This window comes from Myotis davidii, unplaced genomic scaffold (genome assembly GCF_000327345.1).
Source record: "Myotis davidii unplaced genomic scaffold, ASM32734v1 scaffold68, whole genome shotgun sequence".
In the NCBI taxonomy this organism is placed as follows: domain Eukaryota; kingdom Metazoa; phylum Chordata; class Mammalia; order Chiroptera; family Vespertilionidae; genus Myotis; species Myotis davidii.
Window position 1 is genome coordinate 382,035 of NW_006300376.1, and position 23,529 is coordinate 405,563.

Genomic DNA, 23,529 nt, shown 5'->3' on the forward strand with positions numbered 1-23,529 from the left:
TTAAAACACACACACAGACATCCTAACCTGGGACCAACTACAGTTAACTACCTCTAGCCCTTGGGAGTCCTTAGTGGTCCCCTTAAGAATCACCTCAAATGCCTCAGGCATATTAATTACCAAAGGATTACAGACTTTGGGATGGAATTGATCTAAACTGGTATAATCTCTACAGTTCTTTCTGAATTTGTTCATTGATGGCTACCCAGTGCCTACCATAATGCTGACACATAGCAGGCACTAAACTTACAGTTGTTTTGTTGCTATTGTATAACATTGAGCATTATTTAATCTCTCTAAGCCTAGGTTTTTTTCATTAGAAAATGGGAAAATTGCCCTACCAGCATGGCTCAGTGGTTGAGTGTCAACCTATGAACAAAGGAGCTCAAAGTTCGATTCCCGGTCAGGGCACATGCCCAGGTTGTGGGCTTGATCCTCAGTGTGGGGTGTGCAATGGGCAGCCAATCAATGATTTTCTCATCATTGATGTTTCTGTCTCTTTCTCCCTCTCCCTACCTCTCTGAAATCAATAAAAATTATTTTTAAAAAAAGAAAATAGGAAAATTTAATAATACCTAGTTTCCCTAATTAATGGTGCCTTAATTTCCCTTCTTTGCTAGTCTTCAGTTACATTTTCTTTTCCCTAAGAGAATTAGTTTCCAGGATACATTTTATAAATTCATAAATCTTATAAATTTTCTTAATTTATAACTTTCCCATTTGTTAATATTATAATGTGAAGTTTCTTAATATTTTCATTCTAAGATTCACTATTCCATCTTATAAATTAAATAGGTTTTTCTAAGTTAACTCTCCTGAGACTTAATCGATATATTTTGCCTAAGTGACTGAACGACAGGTCGCTATGGCGCGCACTGACCACCAGGGGGCAGGCGCTCAATGCAGGAGCTGCCCCCTGGTGGTCAGTGCTCGCTCCCACAGCCAACCTCCCCCGGCAATCCAACCTCCTGTGGTCCCTCCCTTTACTGCCTGTCTTTTTAGCAGCAAATAAAACATGTTAGCATTAGAAATCGCTTCAGTCTCAAGGTGACTGCAGGCATTAATTTCGTAGGAAAATGTTGCCTTCGTGTGGAACTTTAGTCTCCAAATGTGACTAAAGAATATTTTATAAGCCAACCCCCTTCATCTCGAGATTTACATTGCGTCTCTTCCACCTCCTCAGAGGCTTTCCCTCTGCTCTTATTCCTCCCTGCGTAGCCTTGTCTCTCTTCCTGTTCACTGGCTCCTTCTCTGGTGCCTGTGTCCCTTCTAATTTATAAAATGTAGAGCAGTCACAGGCAGAAGATAGGCAGAGCCAGGACAGGGAGCCGGGCAGCACATAAGCAGAACTGCGGCACTGAGCCCGGGTGAGTAGTTAATAGAGAGATGCATACCCAGGTACTCAGGTGAGCACAAGTTCATCTGAAACTAAAATGTCCCCAGCTGGTAGTGTGGGCTCATCCCACCCCACTTCCAATGATCCATAGAAAATCAAAGCTCAGGATTAAAAATTGTTGAAGTATAAGAAAAAGAGAAAAGTAGCAAGAGACCAAGTGGTTTCAAAGTTCTAATAAATAAAAAAAAGAACCAGAACTGAGAAACACTATCCCATTGCCAAGCTCCTTTTGTAATGAGAGGAAGGAGTGTAGACAGAACAGGAATGGGCCCTTATCCTCTCATCTTCCTCCTTGCACCTTACAGCTCCAGACACCTTTTAAAGGCACTAGGGTCTAACCCAGCATGTCAAACTCACAGCTCCCCGCCCGCATGCGGCCCACAATGAATATTTTTGCAGCCCAGCCACATAACCGTATGTTTTAATAAAAATTTAAAATTTAAAAAATTAAAAATTTTAATAAAAATTTTGTAAATTGCCCTAGCCAGTTTGGCTCAGTGGATAGAGCAGCTGCCTGTGGACCAAAGGGTCCCGGGTTTGATTCCGGTCATCCTTATGTGCCTTACATGCAGGTGCACCATTTTCTCCACTAATATTAGCAGCAAATATTTTAGCAGCCGATTGCCACGTCATTAGTCTTTGACTGACTTGTTTGGCGTTCGCAACAGGAAATATTTCATTTTCAGAGAAGAGAAAAATAGGTTTATTTGTGTTACGCTTATTGATTTGTGCAGTTATTCAATGTCTGGTAAAGTAATCTTCAAGGAAAAATATTAATTTTTATTAAAATTTTCTATTATTTTATGTTAATGATTACTCATTTATTTCAGCTCTTTGTATTCAGCATGTCTGTATCAAAATAAACCTACGTTTCTATGAAAATTGAAGCTTTTGCTTTTTGTGGCCCACATGAACTTAAACCTTGTTTATTTGGCCCATGTGAGCCTTTGAGTTTGACATGCTTGGTCTAATCAGTTAGAAAGACTAGGAAATATCAAGCTACTCAGAAGACTGCAGGCAAGAGGTGAGAGAGCAAACAGTGGAGTGAGAGCAGAAAGGATGAGCATTATTTCAAATGACAGTCCTTGGAAACCGGGTGTGCAGAGATGGAGTGTAAGAAGTCAGAATAACTTTCAGGTTTCCAGCTGGGAGGCAGTGTTCTAATTGAGACAGGGAATACTTCTGGGAGAAGAGTTTGGAGGCAGTGCAAAAGGATCAATATTATGAGGCTCAATAGTATGCCAACTGAACTATAGCACTTAAAGCCTATACAACACCACCTCGTATCAATATTCTGTCACTCTTTAATAATCACATGTATTATCTTGTTTCCTCAGATAGGCTGTAATCTCCTAGAGGGCATGTACTCTTCTGTTAGTACAGCGCTTTATGCAAAGTAACAACCATAGCTACAACAGCAATAATAGCTATCATTTGCATGCCTACTATGTGCCAGACACTCTCCTAAGGGCTTTACATGTATTAACTTTAATGTCCACAACAGCCTCGTGAGGTGGGTCCTTTTATTATTCCTATCTTACAGTTGAGGAAACTGATCTTGTCCAAACTAACACAAATAGTGAGTGCTTTAGACTCTTTGGATCGCATTAAATATTTTTACTGAAGACCATCAAAAATATACCATTCTGACAACCATACACAAAAATAGCACTTAATATCTTGTCAAATGTATTTCTTTATGGGATGACTATGGTGTCAGAGTCTTAAAGGTATTATATTTCTGGGTGCCAGACATTTAAAGTTTACTATGTTATGAGATGGATGTTGCTATGCCACACCAGCTGAAACTCATTATTTCAGAATATTCCAGTTAGCAGTGTCACTTCTCACACACGTTTAGTAAAAGTGACTATTTTCTCCCTTAGCTTGCTAGAGAAGATGAAGAAATGAGTGACGAAGAGACAGAAGATGATGATGATATTGACAATATCCTTGAAGAAGAATTTCCAAAAGAGGAGGAAGTGATGAGTGAGGAAGAAGAAGAACCAGAAGCTGATGCGATTGAACGCCTGAGAGGTGACCTGTTAGACAAATTTGAAACAGATACACGTTATTTACAAGGAATACAGGTTATTAATTTTTCTTCATTTTTCATAATTCGTAAAGTGACGTTTGAGCATGAAACAAAAGAAATTTGGTTTATGCCTTAGTTTCTTTTGAACATTTCTAAAGAAATGTCTATCTTAGGGCCATATTTCCTTTTGTCAGCACTACTTAGAATTATGAAAACAAGTTAATTTATTTTCTTAATAAGGGCAACATGGGAGCCACAGGGGTCAAAGGTTCTAGCTGCCAACATGCAGTCACACAGAAGCTGAAAAGTATTTCTGCTCTCAACTCATGTAGACAGCCACCAGCAATGTCTGTCTGCCACTGAACGCTATCAGCCTTCTTCCCACTCAAAATATTTGGCTTTATGCTTTTTCTCATCAGGATGAATTTGAAAAGGCTTTGATACCACTAATTATCATTAATGGAGCTCGGAAAATCCACATTGTACAATATTTATTGAATAAAAAACTGAAACCACTGGTGGAAAATCGGGCGAGCATTTTTGAGAAGTGTTATCCAGTATCATCACGCCTTGCCCAGAAACTGCTCAGCTTTACCTATAAATATATTAGCACATTCGGCTACTGGGACCCTGTGAAGGTAATGTCAGGACTGTGACGTCTGAAAGCCATGTCTTTTATTTTATTTCTGAAAGTATTTCTCTAAGAAGACAGTGGATAATTTAAACAATTGTAAGCATTGTACAGTATTCTTTTTCTTTTTAATCCTCACCCAAGGGTATATTTTTATTTATTTTAGAGAAAAATGAAGGGAGAGGGAGAGAGACAAACATTGATGTGAGAGAGAAACATTGATGGGTTGCCTCCTGCAGACACACCAACTGGGGATCGAACAGACAATAGTGTGGTGAAGGCCTCGGAGGGGAGGATGCAGGGTAGAAGGGGTCAGTGGGGTTGGGGAGGAAAGGATTTCTATAATAGTTTCAACAATAAAGATAAATTTTAAAAAATAAAAGCTCAAGGACAACCAGAGATTCAACGCACAACCTGGGTGTGTGCCCTGACCGAGAATTGAACCTATGACCTTTCAGTGCATGGGAGGAACTACATTCCAAGCAACTGAGCCACACCAGCCAGGGTCAGAATTCTTAAGTAGTAATAAATATATGTGGTTATTTTGCCTTTCTATAGTGGGAAAAATAGTTGAAAGGTTTAATTTCTTTTATTTCTGTAGAACTAACCCAATTCCAACTTGGTTTTAACTTTGCAACAGAAGAAGAGGGTAGTGGGAATATTTGAAAACTAAACATCTAGAGCTGAATTCTGATACTAATTTGCTATCTAACTTTAGACAAGTCATTTAACCTCTTTGATTCTGTTTCCTCGCCTATAAGATAGAAGACTAATGTCACCAGACCACTGTGATCAACTGTAAGAGTATAAAGTCCTATGGAAAGTATGAGACACAATACAACATGAGCCATTGGTGTTCATAACAAAATTATTTCCAAGTACTTTGTTTTTATGCAGCATGTACAAATAGATTTTATCCAATTGGAACTCAATAACTTCAATTGTGGCATTTTTTAATTTTAATTCTTTTTCAGTTACAGTTGACATTCAATATTATATTAGTTTCAGGTGTACAGCATAATGGTTAGACATTTATGTAACTTTCTATGAAGTGATTCCCCCAATAAGTCTGGTACCCACCTGACACCGTACAGTTATTTCAGTATTACTGACTGTGTTCCCAATGCTGTCATTTACATCCCCGAGATTACTTTGTAACTGCCAATTTGTATTTCTTAATCCCTTCATCTTTTTCACCCAGCTCCCCAACTACTCCCCTCCCATCTAGCAACTATCAGTTTGTTCTCTATGAGTTTGTTTCTGTTTTGTTTGTTCAATATTTTGTTTTTTAGATTCTATATAATATATAAATGTAATCATATGGTCTTTCTCTGTCTGACTTATTTCACTTAGCATAATACCCTCTAACTCACAAATGGTAAGTTTTCATTAATTTTAGCAGCCACATAGTATTTCACTGTGTATATGTGCCACATCTTCTTTATCTAGTCATCTATTGATGGGCACTTTGAAAAATGTTAAGAAGTGGAATTTCTGGGTCATAGGTAGTTCTATTTTTAATTTTTTGAGGGATCTCCATACTGTTTATCATAGTGTCTGCACCAATTTGCAATCCTACCAACAGTGCACAGGAGTTCCTTTTCTCTACATCCTTGCCAACATTTATCAATTGATGACTTATTGATTATAGTCAGGATGGTTTTCAACATATATTAATCAAGAACATGCCAATTCTAGTTCCTGGGAATAAAATAGTGAACAAAAAAGACAGGGTTTCTGCTGTTGTAGAGCTTATATTCCAGTTAGGTTGGTGAGGAAGGATAGGCAATAAATAAGTCAACAAGCAGATTCTTATGGGATGGCATCAAGCATAAAGACAATAAAAGAATGTCATCTAGTAGTGATTTGCTCATTCAACCAGATTACCTTCAAATTTCTATTACTGATGTAGCACAGTGGAGAAGACATGGCCTGTGGAGCCAAACTGAGTTCAAAACCACTGCTTAATAGCTGAGTAAACTTGAACACATTGCTTAACCTCTCTGAATCTTTCATGTTAATACAATTGAATAAAAATAGTCCCTACCTTAAAATATTGTTACAGTGATGAAATGAGTCAATTACTGTAAAGTGATTGCAACAGTGCTTGGTTTTTTGTTTTAAAATATATTTTATTGTTTTTTTACAGAGAGGAAGGGAGAGGGATAGTTAGAAAGATCAATGAGAGAGAAACATCAATCAGCTGCACCCCCTGCACACTCCCCACTGGGGATGTGTCCGCAACCACGGTACATGCCCTTGACCGGAATCAAACCTGGGACCCTTGAGTCCGCAGGCTGATGTTCTATCCACTGAGCCAAACCGGTCAGGGCAGTGCTTGGTTTTTTGTATGTACTCAATTAGTATTAGTTATTGTTATTAATGTATACTATTATTATTGGTTGCTGATTTAAAAAAAAGTATTTTGGAGGATAGGTCCAAATGAAAACCATATGCATGTTACTTGAAACCTCCTTCTTGATTGTTATTGACACAGTCAGTTTCAATTCTACTTAATTTTGCTATTTTCTTTATCTTAATCATAAGAGAAATCTTTTCAAATTTCATGCTAAAATGTAAAAATACTGTGACGGTTCCCTGCATAGAGAATTGGATAGAGTTAAGCAGGTATTAGAATCACCTGGAAAGCCTATGAAAAATCGACATGCTCTAATGTTCTCTGAGATAGGCAAGATAGGAAAAGAAGCAGGCAAAGTTAGAAGCCTAATTAGGGAGAAAAAAGGGGCCCGTGTCCAGATATAATTAAGATGGGATAAAAATGCCTTGTGGAGAAATGAGTGCATGGTCATAGGAAGGGTTCAAGCATACAAGGAATCATTTGTCAGGGCTATTAGGAATCTTCCTTGGCACCTGACAATTTGATATTTCTGATTTGATGACACCGTGAGTATTAGTGTCATCTTACTGTAAGGATTGACACTTAATTTGGTAATTTGAAATGGAACCATTGACTGTTCAGCTTTTCTTTTATTACCAAATATAAAACATAGAACAGACATTTCCACCCCATTCCTGAGTTTCTCCTTATCCATAGCATTTACTCCCAGCCATGAACTTCATTCCAGCCCAACAATGATAATGTTGACAATACGCTGGACTGCTGGCAACTGCCCTGACGTAGCTCTGGGGGAGGAACCGTGTTGCCATACTGTTTCACATCTACGCTGTCAAGTCCAGGGATGGCTGATGCTGGGCCATCTGATGCTGTACAAAAAGACATATAAACCTAGCATCAGTTCATTACCCAGCTCTCATCAACAGTGCAAAGATGTGGGATCCCTCCTCCTCCTCCATTCCTTCCCTACTCCTTAGGCTGCCTTTTACCTGGATATTTTTCCTTTTGTGGCTCCTGTTGATTATGTGAGTGGGAATTTGTCTGTATAAAAATATGAAAGAGAAGCCTGTGGGATTTGTCCTACCAGTATATCCTAAAAGGTAACTCAACCCCCCACCCCCTACTTGTCTACTCAGGCTGGCATAACAGAATACAACAGACTGGCGGCTTCAACAACAGAAACTAATTTTCTCACAGTTCTAGAGGCTGGAAGTCTAAGACCAAGGTGCCAGCAGAGATGGTTTTCTGGTGAGGCCTCTCTTCCTGGCTTGCAGGCGACCACTTGTGGCTATGTCCTCGCACAGCCTTTCCTCTGTGCTCATGCACTCCTGGTGTCTCTTCCTCTGCTTATAAGGACACCAGTCCCATTGGATTGAGGCCCCACTCTTAGGACTCATTTAACTTTAATTACTTCCTCAAAGACCTAGCTCCAAAGTCAGTAACTTTGGGTGTTAGGCTTTTGAACTTTGCATTTGGGGTAACACATTCCTATCCATCGCCTTACCTGAGCAATGGACCTGTTTGTAAAGATAAATGTGCCCATGAATATATCCCAACAACTTAATACTCCTTGGCAGAAACATTGAGTATACACACTAAAAACATTATAAAGGAAATCAAAGAACTCTAGTAGTCATAGACTGAAAGCCTCTTGAAAATGTTGACGTACGGGTATAAAATAATTTGTTCTTTGTTCACAATTTTTAATATTAATATTTGATTGCAATTAGTTTTCTTATTCTATAAGGAAGATTTTCTTAATCTACAAATTTTATTTTTAAATATATTTGGGGGGAAAAACTATGTAAATTAAAACTAATTTTCAAATCTAATTGTGTATCTATTACAGCTAAGTGAAGGAGAGACACTCAAGTCAATTGAAAGTCCAGATAATCCATTTTATCCTGTAATCCATCGTCAGTATATTTACTTTTTATCTAATAAGGAAACTAAAGAAAAATTTATGAAGAACCCAATCAAATATATTCGCCAACCCAAACCTAAACCTAATATGCCCATTAAGATCGCAATTGTGGGACCTCCAAAATCTGGGAAAACTACAGGTAAGGATGTGTTTGTCTTTGTTATCCGTAAGCATAAAAGAATGCACTGAAAAGTAGTGCCACATCACCAGAAACCAACTATCCGAATTAACTCAAAAAGAGATAGAAAACCTAAATAGACCAATAACCATTGGAGAGAAGGCTTTCAAAAATATATCCCTACTCCCAAACAGCCAGGGGCGAATAGTTTTAGAGGGAAATTATAGCAAACTTTCAAAGGGCTAAAAACTCAAAAGATCTTTCCTGTGGCTTTGGGTGTTTTTTTCATCTTCACCCAAGAATGTACTTATTGATCTTAGATATAAGGGGAGGGAGGGGGGAGAGAATGAATGTGAGAGTGAAACATCAATCTGTTACCTCCCACACACACCCCTACTGGGGATCGAGCCACAACCTAGGCAAGTGCCCTGAACAGGAATCGAACTGGCAACCTTTCAGTGCACACGATGACGCTCTATCAATTGAGCCACACCGGCCAGGGCCTTCCTGTGTTTTTATAAGCTTTTCCAGGTCAAGGGAAAAGACAGTTAGCTTCCTGATTTATTTTCAATTTCTCTTTATTAAGGAATATGGTCCATATAATCTAAAAGGTATAAAGAATACAAATTACTTTTTACATTAGCATAATCCTGATATCAAAACCTGACACAGATAATATAAGAAAAGAAATTACAGCCCTGATCAGTTTTTCTCAGTGGTTAGAACATCGGGTCTCAGGTTTGACTCTGAGTCAAGGGCATGTATTTCGGTTGCAGGTTCCAGCCCGGGCTCTGGTTGGTGTGTGAGTGGGAGGCAATTAAATGATGTGTTTCTCTCACATTGATGTTTCTTTCTCTATCTCCCTCTCCCTCCCTCCCTTCCACTCTTTCTTAAAAAATCAATAGAAAAAAATATCCTTGGTGAGGATTAAATAAAAGAAATGAACATAATCAAATAATAGTATATTAAGATTATATTAGCATAACAAGTACATTAAAATATTTTATAAGTATAATCTGTATTAATAGTTTAAAGAGTAAAAATCCATTATATTAATTATTGCTGAATTGAATAAGGCACTTTGTAAACTATATTCCTATAATGTTTGAATTTTTTATACCTTTGGACTCTGTGTGTGTGCGTGTGTGTTTGTGTTTAAAGCAAATAGTTCAACAATAGGTTCCAGTAATATTTCAAAATGATATGGAAACAACACAAACAGTGGTTGTGGCAATAAGAATAGGGACAGACTGATGTAGCCATTGTGGAGAACAGTATGGCGTCTCCTCAAAAATTAAAAATGGAACTTCCATTTGACCCAGTGATCCCACTTCTAGGAATGTATCCCAGGAAAACAGAAACACCAATTAGAAAGGATATATGTACCCCTATGTTCATAGTGGCACAATTTACAATAGCTAAGATTTGGAAACAGCTGTACAAACTATACCACCTATGAAGAAAGGTGGGGGGGGGGCGGATAGAGGGGGTAAGAGATCAACCAAAGGATTTGTATGCATGCATATGAGCAAAACCAGTGGACACAGAGAGTAGGGGGGCAGGAGTGTGAGGGATTGTGCTTGGGGGAGGGAGTGGCGGGGGGGGTCAGTGGGGGGGAAAAAGGAGACGTGTACTACTATTTGTAATACTTTAAACAATAAAATAAAACTTTTAAAAAAAGAATAGAATGGAAAGGGCTGCTACAGGGGATATTTAAAAGAAAAACAGTGAACTTAATGACTCATAGACTAGAGAATGAAGGGAGGAGATGAGGGCAATGATCAATTTGTCAACAGGAAAAATAAAGGAGTTCTGTGTCCCACCTCTACAGATGAAGTTTGTTTTGCTCATTTAAACTTTTTAATGTGACAAGAGCCTTTAATAGTCCTATTCTATATGTTTTACAAAGATAATGATACTCCCCAAAGTGAGCAGAACATGGGCATTCAAAATAAGACCCCACAACCACAGCAGAAAATGAAAATAGAGACAAGACCTTCTGATTTCTCATTTCTTTGTGGAAATAGAGGTTGATTCTTTAACAAAAATGTCAAATTGTAAAGGCTTAATTATTTTCAGAACTTTAAAAAAATAGGTTTGATTCTAGCATTTGTGGCAAAACTAAGACTAAGGGTTCTGCCAGTCTCTGTTTTGGGTGATCTTAACTGTAATCAACTAATCTGCATTCCTATGGGATGAGATGGGCCTCTACACACTGCTATCTCTAGAGGAGGGCAAGGTAAATGGACCCCAACAGAGCACTCGCACCTGTAGTACTCATTCCTGGAAGCCATTGCTTGGTCTCGTTCAGAAGCAGCATAGGCCAAGGTGAGTCTTCTTTCAACCAATGGCAACTTCTACGTGACCTTGGACAAATCACTCCATTTAGTTGGGCTTCAGTTGTCTCATGTATAAAATTAGAATTTCAATATCCATGCTACCCATTAGGTGGAATAGTTGAAAATATCAGAGTTACAGAAGAAAAATGGCCTCATAATCTGTAAATTACTATTTAAATGTCTAGTATGCCATTATAATTTATGAAAATTATTTCCTAGAGGATTAACTGAGTTATTTTGGACATAATACCAAACATTAATAGTACCCATAAAATGTAAAGCTCTCAATAATTTTGCTACCTCATGCAAAAGAAGGCAAAGAAAACAAGTGTTGGTTGAGTTATAAGAAAAACCCACAGTTGGTTCATTACCCAGATTCATCAGCCACATACCTGAAGTATTAATAATAATTGACCTTTGACAGTATTAATTCAGTAAAATGTAACAATTTTAATTTTCCAAATTTCTTTGAGGAATGTGAAGATTAGTTTGCTGTTAATATTAATTGCCCATAATCTGCCACTAAGATTAACTGATGACTTTGTGAAATGGAGTAAGTTTAATGTTTTTAATGTTTTCCAGTTGCCAAAAAAATTTCAAGTGAATATGGCATACAGCGTTTGTCAGTAGGAGACGCTTTGCGTTCCGTGTTAAGCAACCAACCAGACACAGAGCTGGCACTTATGTTAAATTGGCATCTTCATAAAGGATTGACAGTACCTGATTCTCTGGCTATTCAAGCCTTAGAAGTATCTATGATGCACAGTGCATGTAATACCGCAGGGTAAGTGGGGAACTGGAGGGGGTGGTGGACTCATTCAAAAATTCCTCACTGGAATTCAAAACACTTGTCTTAAATAGGGTCTAAAGCTCTTATAAAAGGTGTGTTCTGCTTGTCAAACTTTGGGTACCTATATGGTCACATATTTTAGTTTTCTACGGAGCTAAAACTTGGCTTGAGCACTGACAGGCCAGCATAACAAGCTGGCCACTTGACTCTCTGCAGCAACCCTGAGTCATCCAAAAGTCTCTGGGCTTGGACATTCCCATTGACTGGTGACAACTGTCCTGATCTAGCTCTGGGGGAGAAGTGATATTACCACACTGTTTCATAGTGTGACCTCCACAACTCAACAGAGCTTCGTACTGCCTCCTGGAGTAATGGAGAAGTGGCCCTCCCCTGTCACGGGAGCAGTGCCCCTTCCCTGAATGCTACATTTGGGCAGGAGGGCCATCTGTGCTTGAGTTATGCCTTCAGCTTAAACTCCTCTGCTCAACCATTGCTCCCTCGGTGCAGGCACTGATCACACCCAGTAGTAAATGACGGGAAGCCCAAGGCCCTGCTCTTGAGCCCAGGTCACTGACCTAGATTCCCTGATTTACTCAGGGTGGTTTTATGTTAAGGAGTCTCTGCCCTTCCCTGCAGCTGCTGCGTAACCAAATCCTTGGAGAGTTCTCCTAATTTCAGTTATGAGGGAGCAGATTCTGGGATGTGGCAATCCTAAAACTATGTGTCAAAGGAGTCTTTTTCTCCTCAGAGAAGATCCTGGGGTTTATGCAAATTGAGTTACCCCTCCCTGGAGGTCAGCTTTGCACACAAGAAATCTCAGTAAGAGCAATCTTGTTTGAGTCGCAAAGGTTTTCAATTTCACCTTAATACCAGGAGAGTGACTACCTATTTTCCCTGAATTTCCCCAATACTGAGGGCCCCTCAAGTAACCCTTCACAGGAGAGAGAAATTGAGCTACTCTCCATTAAAGACAACGACAAGGACACCCCCATACATTGTCTGTTAAGCTGGCGTGGCTAGGTCAATTTACACTCTGCTGGACCAGGAAACGTGGAACTATTTAGTGGCTAGAGAGTTGGCTGGGATTATTGAAGGAAGGCCTTCTGTGACTTACTCCAAACTCTCCCTTCCTGATGACCATCCGCCAGCATCTCCCTGATTGGGGACCACTCCTCCCAGAATTTATGAACAGTCTTTACTCCTCCTCCCAGTTTGATAGTAACACCCCCACTATTTCAACCTGTTGGTCTAACAAATTCTCCTTCATTTCTGCCCAGCGGCATGATGGGTCCTGATGGAATGACTCTCTCCCAGAAATATAGGGCTTCTCTCACCACCTCTTCATCTCCCCTTCCACACACCCTAGCCTCCCCAATTGAATAACACAGTTTTTATGGTATTAATGTTATCTCTCGAATCCTGCCAAAACCTAGTTCTATGATGCTAAGTGTATGAGTTCTGAGCCGTGTGCCTGTGTATGCTGTCTTCCTCCTGAGCCTTGAGCTGACTAAGATAAAAAAAATAGAGAGCCCCATCGGGTGTGACTCAGAGGTTGAGCAGCGACCCAGAAACCAAGAGGTCACCAGTTCAATTCCTAGTCAGGGCACATGCTTGGGTTGTGGGCTCGATGCCCAGTTGGGGGCGTGCAGGAGGCAGCCAACCAATGATTCTCTCTCATCATTGACATTTCTATCTCTTTCTCCCTCTCCTTTCCTCTCTGAAATCAATAAAAATATATTTAAATTTTTTAAAAATAAAGAGAGATAAAAAGAGTGGAGTGCAAGTTACTTAAGGGAGAGCATAGAGCTACTCATAAAGAGATAGACTCGTCTGGTAGAAAGAAAGGAAGGTCTGAGAGAAAAGAAATCTGAAATTTTTATTTTCATGTTTCTCCTTGTTAGTGTTATCATCGATGGATATCCAGTAACCAAGTATCAAGTGAGTCTTTTGGAGGCCGAGTCAATCATTCCCCTGATCATCTTTGAGTTGGATGTACCTTCCAAGGAGATTTTCAAAAGATTGCTCCTGGAAAAAAAAAAGGAACAAAGGTAATGGGATGGGATGAAAACAGCGATTAAGGAATGAACTTTAATCATCCAGGGGGAAAAAGTATGTTTTAAACAGCGTTTTCCATTCCTTCTCTATTTCTCCATTAGTTTGCCTTATCCATTACACAATAGCTCACAGATTATAGCTGTCAAGAAGTCCAAGTACCACAAAAATATTGTTGAGATTAGGCAATATTACCAAGAACAACATCAGAACTGGTATGTGATTGATGGTTTTCACAGCAAATGGTGGGTATGGAATGAAGTCATTACGAATGTTAAAATGGTGAATCAATACATGCAGACATACCTGGAAAGAATGAAACAAGGTAAGAAAACAGTTAAATAACTGTTAAAATAAAATAAAATATGGATTTAAAGTCTACACACACGGCTCATCTTACTATAATTCATTCAATTTGAACATTTGTTCCCACATTTTTAATCAGTATTTGATATATATAATAATTTACAACTTTTGTGGGCATATATATTTGTCTTAATAAATGACTATCATCTTTGAGTGCCTGTGTGAACCTAGCACATAAAATTAATGCGTGGTTTTCCACTAGAAGAGTTCATGGTGTTTGGGATGCTATGTAAGAAGCTCTTTTCAAGATTGCCAGTTATTGAGGGCAGTAATCTGTGGAGTGACACTTGTCAAAATTTTGTTTGGGAATCAAGAATTAAAGTTATCCTTACTGTTTACATTCATTATGGTATTATATAAATGTTGAGTCTATAAAAAATTAATTCAGCATAAAATGTCTTTTTATCTATATTTGGAATCTATGAAAGAAAATGGTTGATTATATATGCCTATATGTTTCCTGATTTTTCTCCAAAAAGACACAAAATAGAAGAAAAATTATCTACACCTGATTATTCCTAAAAAACAGAGACTCCAAACAGTTCATCTGGAGGGAGTCTCAGAAAGATCTGCTTACTGACTTTGTTTAACTTTAGAAACTGTAGAGAGGATATAAAAAGGGATGAGAGAGCAGCATGGCTGAGAGAATCTTGTTCAAGAAAAACTGCAGTGAGATGCTGATGATAATTGCATCACTGAATCTGACTTACTTCATTATTTGGGCATAACCAGTATCTCTGGTTCCTGTTGGTCTGCAGATTGGGAATTTGTTTTCACCTGAGTATTATAAGACATGAAGATAAGCCCTGGCTGTTTTGGCTCAGTGGATAGAGCATCAGCCTGTGGACTGAACAGTCCCGAGTTCGATTCCAGTCAAGGACACATGCCTGGGTTGCAGGTTTGATCCCCAATAGGGGGCATGCAGAAGGCAGCCAATCAATGATTCTCACTCATCATTGACATTTCTATCTCTCCCTTCCTCTCTAAAAGCAGTAAAAGTATATTTTTAAAAAGTATGTGAAATGAAGATAAAGAATGCAATCAAAGGAAGAATTGAGTTTTTATAAACCCACTAGAGGCCCAATGCATGAAATTCATGCACTGGGGGTGTGGGGGGTGTCCCTCAGCCCAGCATGCACCCTCTCCAATCTGGGTCCCGTTGGGGGATGTCCGACTGCTGGTTTAGGCCAGATCCCACTAAACCAGCAGTCAGACATCCCTCTCACAATCCGGGACTGCTGGCTCCCAACTGCTTGTCTGACTGCCTGCCTGATTGTCCCTAACCACTCCCCTGCGGGCCCAATCGCCCCAAACTGCCCACCTCTGCTGGCCCGGTCGCCCCCAACAGCCCTCCCCTGCTGGGCAGGTCACCCCTAAATGCTCTCCCCTGCCAGCCTGGTCACCCCCAACTGCCCTCCCCTGCCGGCCTGGTTGCCCCCAACTGCCCTCCCCTGCCGGCCTGGTTGCCCCCAACTGCCCTCCCCTGCCGGCCTGGTTGCCCCCAACTGCCCTCCCCTGCCGGCCTGGTTGCCCCCAACTGCCCTCCCCTGCCGGCCTGGTTGCCCCCAACTGCCCTCCCCTGCCGGCCTGGTTGCCCCCAACTGCCCTCCCCTGCCGGCCTGGTTGCCCCCAACTGCCCTCCCCTGCCGGCCTGGTTGCCCCCAACTGCCCTCCCCTGCCAGCCTGGTCCCCCCCAACTGCCCTCTCCTACTGGCCTGGTTGCCTCCGGTTGCCCTCCCCTGCCAGCCATCTTGTGGTAGACATCTTGTGCCCACATGGGGGAGGCCATCTTGTGTGAGGGCATGATGGTCAATTTGCATATTACCTCTTTATTATATAGGATTACCAAGAACTTTTAGATAATATCACACTAGTAATACATTCCACAACAGACTTTGAAAGCAAAAATCATGCCTCATTTATTTTTCTGTTACCTTATTTTACCCTCCCTGCCTTAGATTAGGTCTTCATTCCAGTGAAGTATTGGGAAGAAAACTCTCAAACTTATCCATTTAAGGAACTTGGGCTTTTAAAAATAGACTCCTTAGGATAAACCTAGTCACTTTTGGATAAATGTTTCTTCACTTCTTTTGGGTGGCATCTGGGTATAGGGGGAAGTTTGTGTTAGTAACATCATGTCAACAAATTATTTGCACTTCCTAAAATCTGTCCACAGAAAAATCAAAAATATGAAGTAAATGTATATGTGTGAGTGGGTGTATGTACATATGCATACATGTACATATATGTGTGTATATATTTTAATATATAATTTATAAAAGCTAAGAATTAAAAACAAACAGAATATTCATTAACAGATAAATGGTTAAGTAAACTATATGTATATTTATACAATGGGGAATACTATGCATCAATTTTAAAAATTAGATAAATCATATAACTGATATGGAAAGATGTCAAAGACCACAACTAACTGATAATAAGTTTTATAGTATAGTGGCATAAGCATATTGTATGCAAAAAAATACACTTGTGTACATGCAGCTATGCAGAGAAGGTCTGAAAAGGATGCAAACAACAGTGATTACCTCTCTTAGATAGAACTGTGAGGACAGAGGTGTGAAGAGAAACTTTTACTTTTTACTCTATTGTTCGGAAATATAGAATGTGTGTGCATTTGTATGATGCTGTGTAATTGAAGTTATTTTAATTTTAAAAATCACTGTTTTCTATGAAAAGATGTATGTATGCTAATAGTTAATCTCTTGATAATAGGGAAAGCTGCCTGCATTGACAAGTTATGCATCACACCTCAGGAACTGGTTTCTCGCCTGGGCGAGTTTGGACAGTTCTGCCCGGTCAGCCTGGCAGAATCATATGAGCTAGTTGATTGCTCGGAAATGGAGAGCTTGGAATTTGCGGCAGAATTCAGAGGGCATTATTATAAAATGGGTTCTCAGGAAAAACTGAATGTAAGTTTATTCCTAACTCCCAATACTTCCTCTAGGAAGGGATGGGCACAGTTGTGAACACCAGGAGCTGGGCACCAGGAGCCTTGAACCTGTGGCTTTGGGACCAATGAGGCAACTCAGAAGCCAGTCCTGAGACTGCATCCCAAACATAATGTAGCACAAAGTAGATGTTCAGGGTCAGGGGTGGGCCCTCAGCCTGGGCCAACTTAACAGGTAGGGAGACCCAACAGTGAGTGTCACCAAAGGAGGGGACGCTTGCTGAGCCACAGGAGAGCACCCAGGGGGTGGGATTCAGCTCCAAGAGTGCAGGAGGGAAGTCCAAGTTAGTAGAAATGAGCAACGTTTCCTGTTTTACACTTTTTTCTGTCACTAGAATTCTCTGTATACCTTATTTTTCTGTTTAATGGAACAGAATGCAGATTTATTCTAGTATTATGATTGGTAGTTGAAAACTAACCAGATGCCTCTGAACATTTTCTTTGCCTCTGAAGAATTAGAGTTTTTTGATCACTTAATTAAGGAGGCATTCTTTCTGCTTATTTAAATGGTAATCACAGAATTTAAAAACCGGAAGAACGTGCATCTGCTCCGCCCCTCCATTTCATAGCGTGGTAACTAAAGCAAAGGGCATGCACGTAGTTCATTATACTGCAGGACAGGGAGACAAGTGGGCAGGGACAGTGTGCTCCCCAGTGCCTGGTACATAGTAGGAACTCAGCAAATGTTTTTTTATTAATGGAAGAACAAGCGAGTAGATTAGGAGAGACCTTACATGTGATCACTTGGGAGTATTACTGTAAGGAATTTCCAGCCAAGGAAGGAGTTATGGTGGTGCTGAGAGCAGCTCTCAGATGGTTTGAGGGACCAAATGTTGCTTCTGAAAATGGAGGGAGTACCAGGAGAGCCTCAGTGGGTGTTTGGTTGGCATGGTGTTCCTGGTTTAAATGGTCCTATTGCTGTAATCCTGTCTTTATAGAAATTTTTGGAGAACCCAACATTATATGTGCCTCCATTAGCACCTCATCCACTCCCATCTGCCGACATGATCCCCAAGAGGCTGACCCTGTCAGAGCTGAAGAAGCGGTTCCCTAAGTGTGCTGAGCTCCACGGCTACTGTCCTGTGACCTATCAGGATGGAAACCAAAGGCAAGTCCTCGTGGAAGCACAGGATGAGATCTCTACTCGGAATAAGTGGTTCATTTAACAGTCTTAACTTTGTGATCAAAAGGTCACTACTGTTTAACTGGAAAATATTCTTTCTTTCTTGAGTTGCATAGCTAGAAAAATAAAACATTTGACATTTTATTGACACAGTCCTGCATATTAATTATACTATGAATTTTTTTGTCTTTCAGATATGAAGCCCTAGTACCTGGGAACATTAAGTATGCCATAGAATATCGTGATCGTATATACATTTGTGAGAATAGTGAAAAACTTGAGAAATTTTTAAGGTGAGACCATTCACTAAGTCACATATTTCTTGAATATCTTCTTAATGTTCAGTGTACCATGGTGGGATAGATATGTGTGCACACACATACATACACATATACATGCATATGCACACACATATACGTACATATATGATGGTGAACAAGGTCTGGTCCCTGCTGTTCCAAAGCCTGAGGCTCAGAGATAAAGAGACGCTAAGTACCTGATAAGAAAACAGGATATGATGGGGTTTAGGGTGGGGAAATAACAGGAGTTGTGGGACAGCGTAGCCTGAAAGTCTGACTAGATTCTCTCTTTGTGAATGAGGAGTGGGACTTGACTAGGTAAAAGAAAAAGGGACAGGCTTTAACCAGAGGGACCGGCTTTAACCAGAGGGACCTACAAACCTGGCCCAGGCGATAACAGAGGTGCAAGAAATTCAGCATGGCTAGATGTGATGTGGAGAGGGAAAGGAGCAGGAAGGGAGGCTGGAGATAGTGAGCCGGGCCCAAGTGTGGAAGGCCACGTAAAATCACCATCAATCACTTAGACTTGATTCCATGGGCAGTCGAATACACTGACTGGTTTTGAGTGCTATAATCAAAATCTCTTTGCTTTGGAAAGAGATCATCATTGGAACATTGATGATGGATTGGAGGCAGCTATGAGGCTGTTGGAGAAACCCTGTCCAAAATACTATAGCATGTTTGAGGTCACCCGTGAAGGGTAATGTGGGAAAATCAGCAGGCTTAGATCAAGCCCAGAGAAACACCGACAAAGGAATGTCAGCAGAGCCTACCGGGGAGAATGAGAAGGAAGAACCCACAGAGAGGTGAAAGGAGAGCCAGCAGGGGAGGCTCAGAGGTGAAGGCGAGAGAGTCTCTGGGAGGGTGTGACCAACAGGTGTAAATGATGCTTGGAGGTGAAGCAAGACAGCATTTGAAAGTGTGTCAGATTTAGGTTATAATGGGTCACCATTCACCTTGGCACGAATGGCTTCCGTCGAATAAGGTGAGTAGTAGTCAATTACAAAGTGTCAAGGAGTGGGTGCGAGGTGATGAAATGAAGGCCTTGGCTGTAGCCCAGAGTTTACAAGCACAGATGTCTACAGCGCCAGGAAGGTGGTGTAAGTGAGGCAAGCAGGTTGGAGGTGAAGCAACAGGAAGTAGTGGGGTCTGCTGCCCACTCAATTGCAGGCACCCCAATTAAAAGGGCAGCAGCTAATTATCTACTGACAGCCACTTCTGTTTTTCACAAGAAGTTGGAAACCACATTTCTATTAATTTTTCCCTGATTTTTAAATGTTTGTGACTGACTCAACATTTTTAAAAAATAATATGTGGATCAAATCACATCTGCAGATGGAATCTGTGCAATAGTCTGTGATCTCTAGTGAAGTACACTGTTTGAAGAATTTTAACTGTAAAAAGAAAAAGACATTAGTTGCTGGAAGAAATTTGAGATTGAAGGACTGAGGTGGTTTTTCTTTTTTATTTCTTCCCGCCCCCCCCCCCCCTAATGTGGGAGGTTTGAGCATGTTTAAAGGCAGATGCATGGGAAGATCCAATGCATGGGAAAGAAATGCCAAAGGTGAGAGGGAGAGAGGAATGCTATAGTGAGATACCTAGGCAGAGGGGAGAGTGGGGATCCAAAGTGTGGGTGGAGAATGATGATAGATGAGAAGGAAGCTTCCCCATGCAAAGAGGAGCCTGTGTGGGGCTTTGCTGGTGATAAACAGTTTAGATATCTTCACTTTATATAGCATGGCATCTGTGTAGGGGATTATTTGGGAGAGTTAGAAGTTTGAAGAGAATAAAGAAAATTGTATATAATTGCTGTGAAAAATGAGAAAACTGAGAATAGGTGAGCTAGGGACTGAGGCAAACGTGATGGTCATGAATTTCTAAAAGCTCCACTGGAGAAAATGGGTAGTGAACATATCTTTTCATTGTCTCTCCTGTATCTACATGCCTGTATACACACAGTGAGTCTATCTGTGACCATCATCTAATGAACCTTGTGTTTTTAGAACGCCACTGAAATACTGGAATCAGAAGCTTCCATACAAACTTCCTCCATTAAAGGAACCAATACATCTCACTAGTCTTCCTTTGCCTGGATATCTGGAACAGGTTCAGTTACACTATTTTCTTTCTCTATATATATACATTGGAAGAGTAAAATTTTTTAAAATATATTTTTATTGATTTCAGAGAGAGGAAGGGAGAGAGATAGAGGGATAGAAACATCAATGATGAAAGAAAATCATTGATAGGTCGCCTCTTGCATGCCCCCCACGGGGATCAAGCCTACAGCCTAGCATATGCCCTGACCAGGAATTGAACAGTGACCGTCAGGTGCCTAGGTTGACGCTCAACCACTGAGCAATGCCGGCTGGTCACAATGACCTCGTCTTTAACAGTAATTTTTATTTTGGTAGATGAAATTCAAGGCAGAGTTTTCTGATTTTAAGCTGCAAATCCACTTTAACCATTTTGTTTATGGGTGCTTATGAAAAGATGTATGCAATATCTACTTTTCAAATACCTGCACTAAAGTGGAGAGTAGATTGTCATAAAATTATTTACATTTGACATGTGGTTTGGTTTGTATTTTGAATTTCAGTATCTGTAAAACATTTTCTTATTTTGAAATGTACAGATCCAGTGTCTGAGAGGTTTATTTCCAGCTTCAGAGTTATAGTGTCTTTGAAGCTACCTACTGAAGTCACACTTTATTTATCTAATCTAATAAAAGAGAAACATGCAAATTGCCCATCCCTCCACTACACCCACAAGCCACGCCCACAAGCCGATCAGAAGCAAATATGCAAATTAACCCAACTAAGATGGTGGCCGCCAAGGAGCTGGAGTGAGCAGGAGGCTTGAGTTACCCCGGGCAATGGAGGAAGCCAAGCTTCCTGCCTGCCCTGCTGTCCCTGAGCTCCGCTCAAGCCTACAAAGTTTCAATTAAAGAAGATAAATAAATCCCAGATACCTGCTTCCAGCTAGCGTGGCCTCCGGGCGTGGCCTCCACTCAAGGAGGGGCTAGGAGTTCCAGGAACTGGGCTCTGGTCAAGGATACAAAGTTTCAATTATATGAAGTTAAATAAATCCCAGATACCTGCTTCCAGCCATGGCTGTGGCCAGCCTGAAAATGGCCCTCAGCCCCTCACCCAGGCTGGCCAGGCACCCCATCAGGACCCCCACTGTGATGAGGACACCCTTCAGGGCAAACCAGCTGGCCCCCACCCATGCACCAGGCCTCTAGCTGTATAATAAAAGGATAATATGCAAATTGACCATAACAGCAGAACCACTGAGAATGACTGGTCACTATGACACACACTGACCACCAAGGGACAGATGCTCAATGCAGGAGCTGCCCCCTGGTGGTCAGTGTGCTCCCACAGGGGTAGCTCTGCTCAGCCACAAGCCAGGCTGACGAATGCCAGCACAGCGTTGGTGGCAGGAGCCTCTCCTGCCTCCTCAGCAGCGCTAAGGATGTCCGACTGCAGCTTAGGCCTCCTCCCTGCTGGCAAGTGGACATCCCCCGAGGGGTCCCAGACTGTGAGAATTGTGTAATGAAGCCCATGTAGCTATCACCTCACTGGCAGTACTAACCCAATTTATAATTTCATTTTTCTTAACCAAACATATTTTGGCTTTCTTTTATGTTGGCTAAATGGTCATCTAACCATCTTTATAAGCTCCATTCCTAACCCCAGGAGATTATTAGAGGCAAAGAATAGCCTCTTTATCTATTTGCCACTAAGAAAATAAATCACTCAAATATACACGATTTAAATTGTTTCCTATCTGCAGGGTATCGCAACTTCTCTAATTAAAGCAATGAATGCAGTAGGATGCTTAAAGCCCAAATTTCCTTTCTTAAGTATAAAGAAATCTGCGCTACTCTATATAGCATTTCATCTAAAAGGTATGTCTTTTTTAATGATATATTACTCAGAAATAACAACACTAATTGTAGTATCTGTGATAAACAGGATTGTTGAGCTGGGTTGGTCTCTTGAATGCTGTGTGTGTATGTGTGTGTGTGTGTTTACAAAAATACCAAAACTTAATTTCTAGTTTTTAAAGCAGGGACTCTTGAGTAATATAGTCAGCTCTCAAAAATTCATGCCATAGAGGAAGGTGAAATAGAATAATCCCCAAATTTTGCTTGGGATTTGGATATCTTCTCAGCTCAATCACACATACACAGTTTCTCTTTCTCTGTCATTTAATGATTTACTAACCTAACAGAAAACATTCACACGTCTGTGAACTTTTCTACAGCCTTTAATCCCAAAGGTTCTGAATACACAAGAAAAAAGTATAAGAAGAAGATGGAGCAGTTTATAGAGAGATGTGAACTCATTACATACCTGAGTGCCCACATGACCAGAAAATACAAGGAACCTCAGTTCAGAGCCATTGACTTTGATCATAAGTTACAGACCTTTCTCTCTCTCAGAAATATAGACCCAGTTAAAGAATAGTTTGGTTGGGTGACTGTAGCCAGCGTCTCAAGAGTTATCTGAAAGGCATAGAGGGAAGTCAATTGAAAATCTGGCCTCTGATGAACTTCTCCCTCCTGAGTAAGACACCATGGCTGCCAGACCCCAAATAGACTCAAAGCTCTGCCATCCAGGAAGGAGTACTCTTCTGTAAGCATAAGTTTAAATGCCATTTTAAAGTTTATTGCTCTTGGTCTGAAATTTGATGCTTTCACAAAATGGTTATTCCATTTAGAATTCCATTAAGAATATTCTGGTAATTCATTTTACTTAATGAATCTGTTGTTCATTTTCCTTTTTAACACTTGCAGTTACAAAGTCAGTCTCTGTTAAAGAAAATTACTCAGTAAATGTTAGAAAGCTTCAAGAAACAAAATTAACATTGATATCAATAAAATAGAAATGTTGGTTACACTTTTGAAATAAGTTGTTTTATGAACGTAAGATGCTTTATCATATTCCCAACAAAAATAAATGGCTTTTGAGATAACTAAATGGCTGCCTCTTTTTTTTTTCTTTAAGTATTCAAGAAGGCATGCTTTATACATTATTTATAATTTGAAATCACCTGGAGTTTTGAGAAGAATGAAATCTAGAGTCTTATATTACATTATCAAGAAGTATATGCAATGCTCT

General features: G+C 40.3%; 1 protein-coding gene across 1 annotated transcript in view; it reads left to right on the plus strand.

The window, feature by feature from the left end:
- Positions 1-23,514, plus strand: part of AK9 (adenylate kinase 9) — a 97,866-nt gene extending 74,352 nt beyond the window's left edge. The window contains exons 29-40 of the mRNA XM_015572748.1: positions 3,283-3,486; positions 3,851-4,069; positions 8,268-8,481; positions 11,382-11,583; positions 13,491-13,637; positions 13,746-13,966; positions 16,744-16,940; positions 17,917-18,086; positions 18,296-18,394; positions 20,404-20,506; positions 22,199-22,313; positions 22,673-23,514. Of these exons, the coding sequence (XP_015428234.1) occupies positions 3,283-3,486; positions 3,851-4,069; positions 8,268-8,481; positions 11,382-11,583; positions 13,491-13,637; positions 13,746-13,966; positions 16,744-16,940; positions 17,917-18,086; positions 18,296-18,394; positions 20,404-20,506; positions 22,199-22,313; positions 22,673-22,875 (2,094 nt within the window). The 3' untranslated portion in view covers positions 22,876-23,514. The remainder of the gene's footprint in view (positions 1-3,282; positions 3,487-3,850; positions 4,070-8,267; positions 8,482-11,381; positions 11,584-13,490; positions 13,638-13,745; positions 13,967-16,743; positions 16,941-17,916; positions 18,087-18,295; positions 18,395-20,403; positions 20,507-22,198; positions 22,314-22,672) is intronic.
- Positions 23,515-23,529: the final 15 nt, after the last annotated feature.